We start from the raw sequence: 10622 nt of genomic DNA on the forward strand, positions 1-10622 counted from the left end.
ATGGGTTACATAGATAAAATAATAATAATAATATTAGGGAATAAAATTTATTAGTACGATAACTTTATTGATATAGAGGAATATTTAGTAACCATTTGTAATTTTGTCAATAAATAATATAAATGTAATATTTTTATCACAATTCTTAATAATTATTATTATATGTACATCTTTCAATTAATTTCTATTTTCGTCATGTTGTTAATGTCATATTTTGTTTATAATTTTGATGTTAATTGCATGTCAGTACTTTTGGGCTTTACTTTTTTGCTTGCTATAAATTCGGCTTCTTTGATTGTATCTGGAAGTTTTGTGTTAAGTGTTTCAGGGGTAGTCATCATTAGTCCACCAGCTATTATAGCAGTGGCCCCGAAAAGCACTGATGGCAGCCATTCAATATAAATAGCCTGTAAACAGAAATTCATTGATGTAGTGAATCAAAGCATATACGTTATTTTTATTCATGGTAATAATGTGATTGTGATTATTAAAATTATCACTATTTTAAATGAATTTATTGCCTTCACCATATTACACTTTAGATCCAAGGAAATAAAAAACATTTTGATTTTTAAGTAATTTAGCTTAGTATACTCCCTAGTAATTTTATTAAATTAAAAACAATTGCCATTTTACCAGTAAAGGCATCTGAGGTGAAACAATGGATCCAATTCTTCCTATCATAGAGCAAAATCCAAGCAGTGATTGCCTCGCATGCGTGGGGAAAAGTTCCGATGTGTACATATAAATGCCGCTAAAAGCCTGTGTAATAGCTATTTTGCCCACTAAGTACAAGACAGTTGCCAACCAGGGTAAATCTTAAACAAAAAACATTCAGTAAAAAAATATATTTCATATCATTTCATTCCTTGTTTTGTATTCTCACGCTTTATACTTACTCTTGGGTACAAATGCAATTGACCCACAAGAAACTCCGCATACAAGATAAGCAATCATCATAGTTTTCTTTCTACCGATTCTATCCAATACCAAAGCATTTGTGACTACCGCAATGATTTCTACACTGCTGACTAACATGTAGTTGGTGTATTTATCTCCAGCCAGAGAAACAGAATTTATTGCCAGACCATAAAATACAAAGGTACACGTTATCCACCACCATGAACAAATCGCCAAACGAGTCATAATAATCGGGGATTTTATAACTTGCAGCCATAAACCTTGTGTCTCTTCTTCATTTGCTTCTGTTTTTACTCCTTTGGTTTGTTTTTCTTCGACAGTGAATTGACGGATAGTTTCATCGGAAAGTGTAACATTGTTCATTTTAGCAGCTTTGGTTACTATTTTAAATGCTTCTTCTCTCCGTCCTTTCGATAGAAGCCATCTGATGCTTTCAGGTAAGAAGTATATATATGAGAGAAAAAGTAGAGACGGTGGATAGACCACTAATATAAAAGTTCTCCAATATGGAAAGGTTTTTGCAAACATTGCAAAACTTATACCTCCAAGAGCTAACATAATTCCCAGAAACGCGGTCGTCAAAACACGTTTATTTTGTCCTAGCAATTCGATAGCTAAAAAAATGTTTAAAAAATGTTTAGCTAATATTTGTTTTAGTTAAATTTAAAAATATATATTTATTAATACATACTGAGGACATAGGCCGCAGGGAAGGCGCTTGCACCAGCGACGGTTTCGAGAAATTCCACTATAACGTACATTTCATATGAGATAGAAAATGCTTTCATAGTGCCTATAATTGCTAACAAGGTGGAACTTAATATTAAGGAACGTTTGCGTCCCCATCTGAAAAGAATAGAAAGAAAAATATACTAAACATTTTACTAATATTTGTAAATCAATTCATTCAATTAATTATTAAGGCCAACCGTAATAAAAGTATGCTAATACCAATAAAAGCATAGTTTCACAACCGTTACTGACTTAAAAAATCGCTAACATTCTTTATTTTTTTTTTTAATATGTCACTAATATACCACGAAACTAATTTATTTATGAAAACAGAAGCAACTTATTGCAAAATTATTTATTGCCTTATTAAATTATAATTGGAATGTGTCGAGATATATTAATATTTCACAATATTAGCAACTTGAGAGTCATGCTCTCATATCTACATTTAAGCGCATAAACAATTTCTTACCAGTCATTTAAAGAAATATAGATTTCTATTAAATGTATTATCACGAAAGAATTATACAAGTTACAGTCTCAATACATATTATACCTCAGATATTTTGGTGATGGTATTTTCGTGTTGTCAATGATTTAGTGTATCTTAATTAGTTTAACAATTTCAAATACAAAGTTTTCGCGTAAATTGTTGTTATTTATTATGCCCTTGATGCACGTTTTATCTTAGAGTATTAATAAATCAAATACAGTTAACACATTGCATCGATTCAAAATAACCAGTTCTATTTATATTAAAAACAACAAACCGGTCTGATATAAAGCCGAAGATAGGCAGAGACACGAGCATACCAATATTATGAATTGTGCCCACCAAGGTTCTCTTCCAATCTTGACATGCTAAATTAAACTGAAAATATGAAAAACAGATAATGAATATTATGGCAATCTTAATCACTAAATTAATTTAATTAAATTATTTCATGAAGTAAACTAAGTCTTTTATTGCTAGGTTTCGTTCATTTTCTCAATATCTAATCCAAGAAATATCTACTTCAACACCACTATTCAAGAAAGTAAATATGCTTATTTATTATAGCTAATGAAACTGAAATGTATGAGTCGACTTATTTATATTTTCTTTATACAGCATTCTCCTAATAATATTTATATCCCAGATTTATTACGTTGCAATTCTATATGAAGGTGAACTAATTTTCCAAAATATATAAGCGTAGTTCAAAATGTAACAGCATACATAATTCAAACAAAATAAAAAAATCCCTTCAAATAATCAGCTTATTAAAATACGTCTGTTTATATTTTAGATTAAATCAATGTTAATTTAAATATTTTTACTATTTTCTCATAACGTAATAAACCTAATACCTAAAACTCTAGGTTAACGTGATCGCCAAGAGAACTTTTATAAAATTATTAAAAGTCATCGGAAGTTGGAGAGCTAGATTATTCATTAGATAAACAAAAAACAGTTGCTTTTGTATTGAACCCTATGGTTAAAAAACAACGAAAACATTATTAGAAACAAATTGATTATTGTTATTAAAACTAGTTGCTATCTGCTTTTAAATATAAAAAAGGACTTAGTTTGAATTTCAATACTTTTGTGACCAATGTGAAAACTGAATCATAAATTCCCCGATTATTCTCGGAAAACTGTACTCATATTTCATACAGTTTTTTTTTTTCAAAAAATAAATACCAAAACGACAACTAATATAACCCTCACAGCGTAGAATATTACAAGCTACAATTATTTATACAACTTATTAGAATTTTGACTATGATTTTTTTATTTTACATTGGGTAAGACTAAGTTAGTTCATATATATTTTTGACCGTATTCATTTAATTAAAAATATTAACAGACATATTTTATTAGGCAAATATATATATATATATATATATATATATATATTTTATTACATATTTCATTAAGCAAATATATATATATTTATGAATGGAAAATTAAATGATGGAATATCATTTTAACGAAGGAAAATTAAAATTTGAGTTTGGTACTAACGCAGGCTGGTAGCTTTTGTCTGCTTCATAAATATTGACTTCCAGTAAGTAATCCCCACATCGTACAAAAGAGAATATTACTCCCAAAGGATTACAAAATACTATTAGTTACTAGAGTTTTTTTTATCTAACTGATACTTATATGATTAAGAAACTTATTGAGACTAAATGTATATTAAAACTATTTTGATAATTATATACTCATTAATAATCTAGTAATTGTCAAAGTATTTTATGTTAATGATGTCCTTAATTATATTCATTATTTTTGAAGGCCTTCATAAAATCTATATAATTTAAAATTTACTGTTAACTGATACTCGTTTTTAGCATGTATGTATGTATATATAAATTTAATACAAACCCCATAAAATTTCAATGTTATCTTAATAATAAATAAAAATGTTTTAAATTTATGTCAAATACGTGTTAAGATTACCTTGTCTAATAGATAAGAGAGAACATAAAAAATTAAATCAGTTCAAACACTTACTCGTATTTACACTTTTATAATTCAAGTACCTCTTTCTATTAATTTAATTTATATATTCTTTCAATAATGTGTTTCTTATTTTATTTATATAAATAAATTTTTTGAGTAAAATAAAACAAAACTATATATTTTTTTTACTTTGTGAGTATAATATACTCATATATAGTGGATAGTGGAATAGTGGATAGTGGAAGTTTCAAACACATATAGAGAACTAACCTCAGCTACTATTGTATCATGTGTTTCATATAACCATTGTTCACAAGGTCGTAGCTTATCAGAAAAATGATCTGGTTGACAGAATCCGTCCTCCATTGGAACTTTCACACTGCAGCGTCTTTCTCTACCATTCGGTGGCAAAGCATTTTCTAACCAAATTGGACTGTATTCGGTAGTATTTGCTGCTTCACATTCTGGTACTAGACATCTGTGTGAGAATAAAAAAATATAAATACTGCATAACCCGCAACTACATGAGCCATTACCTACTTATAGAATACTTTTTTATTTTTCTTCTAGGTTTAAAAGATTTTCCAGAAAGAAAATTATGATTGCTCAAAGAAAGTTAAACTTGAGAAATATTCAAGTTCTATCGACTTGATCATCATATTATTTATACTTGCACAAATTTTCGCGATGTTTAAGAGCTTAAAAGAATAATGACACGTATTAATAGTTAAAACAAAAACGAAAGACAGAGATTTACCGCATGTTAGCTAAATTAATATGAAAAACGTAACGAAAGATTAAAACAATGTTCTTAAACAAACTTCTATTCAAGCCAACTAAATATTTTCGTAAAAAATCAACTCTTTTATATAATAACTAAAATCATCAATACTACGTTTGTTGAAAAGTAAAATTTCCCTAAGTTGGTTGGAAATGAATTAAATTCAAAATTATATTAAAATCATAATAAAAAATTAAGAAACAGGGATGTCCATTTTTTTTCTAATACATTTTGGATAACTTATAAAAACACAAATTCACAAAGATAAATTGGTGTAATTTCAATGATATTGTGTTTTAAACTTATATTCCATAATAATTAAGAAAGAACTGTTTTCTCTATATGAACTTTGTTAAGGCAATTGCATAATATAAAAATTAGAACATATTGTAGTAAGTTGACTGTAATTGTAGTTAACTAACAAACTGTAAATGGCGTATTTGAGAACACCGTCCCCCAGAAGGTCATAGTAAATTAACTATTGTAACTTTAATCAGTTTCGTTCGGTTTCCTCCCGTTATCTTATCGTACCAGATCCCAATTGTCTCTTAATAGTTTCAAAGAAGTCCTCTGTACGACGAAAAAATATCATAACTATGTTAATTTAGAGAATTTCACAGATAAGCCGTTTGATGATTGATTCACCAAAGAAATATTAACTATTTACAAAAACTAGAAACTAAAATCTTTTAATGCTGTTCTTTATTCCTCATTTCTGTACAACTTTTACAATCCAGCATAAAGTGGTATGATTGACATAATATTGTACAAAACCCTCTTGTCTGTATTGTCTGTTCGACAGCGATCAAGAATTCCGACAACATCCTCATTATCAACAAACTCTGTTCGAGACCGATTATCTCAATTACTTTTAATTTCATTCGACGTAGTAATTTCGATATTTAAAAGCTGTTAACTCATTTAACATTTAATACCATTTAATTAAAAATGCACTTGATAAAATATTATGTCATAATATTATTTGCTTCATTAAAATAAAAGCAGTTCTTTACAAAAACAATCTTAATTAAGATAAAAAAATAAAAAATGTCCTTATAATTATATATCTTTTTTTTATTTTTTAACCACATGGTATTCCAATTATTAAAGAAGAATATAATAGTATAACATTGAACAATAGCTGATTATTATTACAAAGATATTACCTTGCATCGCAGTAACATTCATTAAAATTACATTAGGATCCAAAGAAAAAAAAAATCTTAGACTATAATAAATACGTTCGGTTATTCTTTGTATACAAAGATGTAACACATTCTTTTAAAAACCCCACCGAGTGTATTACCATGTAAATTGATTTACTATACGCGTTTTCTACCTTTGTTTTCTATTTTTCCATCAGAAATTTTAAGACACATACAGTTTTATTGAATTAATTTTAATGATTAACTTATAGGTATAATATTAACACGAGAGAATAAAAAGTTTATATTTTATGTTCTTAGATTTATGCTATTGTATAAATTTACCATTTTCCCGAGTATTCATTTAAATAAAACTAAGATTTTCGGATTTACTACGTTCCTTTTAATATTTTTAAAACTGCATACTCTCAACGTTTCGTTTCGTTTGCAGCAACTGTCTGCCCGTGATCACGGTTGCTGCGATGGAACCGAGACGTCTTGATAACTAGTTTTAAACTAATAAAAAATGGGTAGTAAATCCTAAAAAAATTAGCTTCATTTGATTTGTTGATTAAAATTAGTTTTTCATTTGTATGGTTGTATTAACTACATGGAAACAGCCGGAATTATTGGTAGGTGCATTAAAGGCTATGTATAATAATTGTTTCTTTTTTTCAATTTCGCTAATGTGAGGACATAAATATAGTTAATTTAGTAATTATGATTAGATTTATTGTTAAAAACAATTAGACATGAATTAAGAAGTTTCAAAGTGACAAATGTATAAAATATTAACATAACAAGAAATGTTACCTGTATTGAACATCACCTGCTAAGAAGACATAGTTAACACCATAATGGTTAAGTGCAAATGGTACTAGCGATAACAGCACATAGTTCAACAAATGAAACTTTTTGAACTGACCCAGTTCCTGCATCAATGCATCTACGTCTAAACCCACACCGCTTTCCATTTCTTTAGATCTTTTTATATTGAACAGTTTATTCCACTTAACATCACCATTAAAACAGTTTTTTTATTCACGGATTTTACTTGTATACACTAAATTAATAATTTATTGTTTTTAAATATTTCAAAAAAATATGTATGTGGGCGCGTTTTTATATTTCGCTTGAATATCTCACAGTGGGACAGTCGCGTACGACGCCGGCGCACACAACCTTACAACTGATACAAACATAACTCAAACATTGCGTTTTCACCTTTTGTGTAAATTCAAATAATCCTTCCGGATTGATGTTCCCATTGGTTGTAATGTTTAATTAAGTTATCAACTAATTATACAGTGACATTGTCATTTTATTGCTATTAACATATTATTTTAACTGTGGGAAGGAAGATTTTTAAACACGTATTGTCATTGATAATGAATCAACCTCGCTACAATAACAACCAAATGTAACCGAGACTTTGCCTTAATAATAGGTATGGCACATTACCAGATGTTTTATGACATGACAATTATTTTTAAAGTAAATTAAAATTTAAGCCCGCCATATTTTAATCTTTCATAAAATAATAAATAATTAAGTATTCATTACCTTGAGATAAAAATATACAAGGATAAAAAACATTGTTTATAACACTCAAACCTAAAAAAAACTCAAATAAATCCTAATATCTAGAAAATTATAAACTATACAAATAATATATAAATTCCTATGCTATAATATGTTTTCGATTAATTTAAATATAAACACGTACATTAAGTATCTTTGACGCTTTAGTAGTAATATCACGTAGCTATTGCACATAAAAATGTACACAATTTAAGAGCACTTGCAGGAAAATATGAGTAACATAAATAATAAGTTGAGGAAGTGAAGGTTATATTAACATTTTCTTTCGTGAGTTTGTCTTGTAGAAATATGAGTAAACCCAAAATGGCTAATATGGACACACGCATATTTTCTGCCCCTTCTATAGAATTAAAAGCATACTCTGTTTTCATTCGACAAAAAAATGTTTTCATTTTACTTTATTAATTTAACTTTATAATTATTTTTTTCCATCTATAATAAATTCATGGCAATAAAAAATAAATATCTATTATTTTTTATGTTGTTTATTATTATTATTACTTCAATATTTAATTTATATCTTTGTTTTTAAATTGACTTGAAAAAAAATCTTAAATATATTTCTTAGGATTGCTTATTTATAGTTACAGCAAAAAAATTATCTTCAAGTTAGAATCTCATACGAAAAATTCTATACAATTTAAAGTTTACAACCCCTAGTCGATTTTATTTTTGGTAAGAATTAAGCATTGAAATTAAAAAAAAAAAATCGTGAAAAATTCAAATTTTTCACACCCAACAAATCTTTCGACACAAAATAATCTTTAACAACACTAACTTCACTAGGATTAAATCGAATTCTATGTACACCTTTGTGATCCATTTTTCCCGCAGTACCTACGAATACGCAATTTTCTTTTAAGTAAAAATTCATTTCACGATTGTACTGAAATAATCTCTACTCTTTCACAATACACATAGTCAAACTATAGGACTACCAAACTAAACATGCTTTTACATTTATATTTTAGATTAAACAGAAATGTAAATTTAAAAAAAGCCTTTAAGAAACTTTTAAATATTTATGTTCAAATTTTTATTATGTTTTTATAACTTTAATTATTTCTTTATATACTTTTGTTTTCACTTTCTGGCAAATTCTTATTTAAACTAGTACATGTTTTTTTTTTTGATAGCTATACCGTTTCTTTTTGTTAATACAATTAATCTTTATGCTGGTTATCAGAGAAATAATAACAGAACAGAAGATAAATTCTTAATTCTGTACAGTACACGCACCAGAGCACGAGGTTATTAGCCGACCCCCGATGCTGATAACACTACTGGAATGATTGACGGTAAAGCAGCCTATTGTCCATTCAAAAGCAGGTGCTAGCCGGTAAATTGAGTTAAAACGTGACTCTATATCTATCTATCTATTTAGTAGATGAACCTTATTGGAAAATGGCTCTAGCTGTTTCAGCTCCTCTTATAAAAAAAGCAAACTCAAACGTACGAACTCTCAGTGGTACGTTAGAAATTCAACTAAGCCAAAACTATTTCGATAGCAAATGCATTTAAAACTTTGCTGGATCGATTCTTAAAAAAAAAAACAAAAAACAATAAACATCGTTCTTTACTGTCTATAATATTAATTATTAATTATAGGATTATTTAAAAAATATATATAATTTTTTTTTCTAAATATGAGTTTACTTTCGCAACATTAATACATGTTATTGTAGTATTTATAACTAACAATTATTTTATTTTACGCTCACTAAATCACATCTTTAAGTTGTCATGGCAACTTATATCACACCTGTTTCACAATACCAATAAAATTAAATTTATATTCAAAACATTTAAGACATCTTTAAGCAATGACAAATACATGCTACATTTGAAAGTAACCTAAAAAATATTATTATTAATGTGACTTATAATTGTATGAGTATTTACCGTTAACTTATTAATAAAAAAATATTGTTATTTTGGAATTAAAAAAACTTAACATGTTTTTTTTTAAGAAAAAAATTAAAAAACGAGCTTAGTTAATAGTTTTAACTAGTAATTTATTATTTAAAAACATTATTGATGTTAAAAGTGTTTTAATGCCAATACCCTATCGTGATGTACAAAACTTCTTTTGAAACTAGAAATAAAATTTTATTTATTTATATAAATTAAACTGGTAAAAATAGTAAAGAAAGTACCCCAGTTTTTATTAAAACCGTTAACTTCACCATTCTAAAGGATTAATGAAAAACAAACAGCCTTTTTGTGAACTCAAAATAGAAGTTTTATAGCTGAAGATTTTTTAAATTAACTTTACACATACTTTTGAATAAAAAATATACTTCCATACTTCAATCATTAAATTTCAAAAGTATTTACGGGCACAGAAATTTATATTCAGGTATTAACAGTTTTTATGAAACTAGTGTAAGTTGTTAAAATGAATAATTTAATAAAATACTTATAAATATTTTTTTGTCATAACTTTTATCATAAAATCTGTTTGTTTATTGGTTTTATTATTTCTGAAGGGTTTAACAATAACATAACGCCTTGTATAAAAAAAAAATATATGTACACATATTTAACAGCAATATTTCGAAACACTCGAGACTATTATTAATTTTAAATATTCTCAAGTACTGTTATAAATTCTTTAAATATATCTCATATTTTTTTACAATATCATAATTACCTATATGGTACGTCTCCAGCAAGAAAAATATAAGTGGTGTGTAGCAATCCAACTTGAACAGCTGCTAACGCTACTAGCACATAAACTCGGAGATGGTACCGCCCAGTCTGACCTAATTCACTCATCAATCTATCCGTATCCACATCCTTAGATTCGCCCATAATTAAATAAGCTCTTGATATCACAAAAAATTGTAAAGTCTAGGAGTCTAAAGTATGTTGGGCTGTGATCAGCACAAACGACACTGACCAAAACTATCTGATCAAAAAACATTCATAGGGTATCAGACAATGCAACTGGTGGATAGAAAGCCACTATAGGTCAGGGTCTCATTGTTGT

General features: G+C 27.4%; 1 protein-coding gene across 3 annotated transcripts; it reads right to left on the minus strand.

Moving 5' to 3' along the window:
- Positions 1-28: 28 nt before the first annotated feature.
- LOC116769673 (organic cation transporter protein-like) lies at positions 29-7220 on the minus strand. Of its 3 annotated transcripts, none has more exons than XM_032660831.2 (7): positions 6842-7220; positions 4373-4580; positions 2424-2524; positions 1613-1767; positions 900-1535; positions 637-818; positions 29-407 (listed from the first exon to the last, which is right to left on the minus strand). In XM_032660831.2, exons 1-7 carry the CDS (start codon positions 7000-7002, stop codon positions 219-221), a joined length of 1632 nt encoding a protein of 543 aa, XP_032516722.2. In that variant the 5' UTR covers positions 7003-7220; the 3' UTR covers positions 29-218. The 3 variants fall into 3 exon arrangements, with proteins under 3 accessions (XP_032516722.2, XP_032516723.2, XP_061378509.1); XM_032660832.2 differs by having other exon boundaries at positions 6954-7219; XM_061522525.1 differs by lacking the exons at positions 2424-2524; positions 4373-4580.
- Positions 7221-10622: the final 3402 nt, after the last annotated feature.

Source organism: Danaus plexippus, chromosome 14 (genome assembly GCF_018135715.1).
Source record: "Danaus plexippus chromosome 14, MEX_DaPlex, whole genome shotgun sequence".
Classification (NCBI taxonomy): Eukaryota; Metazoa; Arthropoda; class Insecta; order Lepidoptera; family Nymphalidae; genus Danaus; species Danaus plexippus.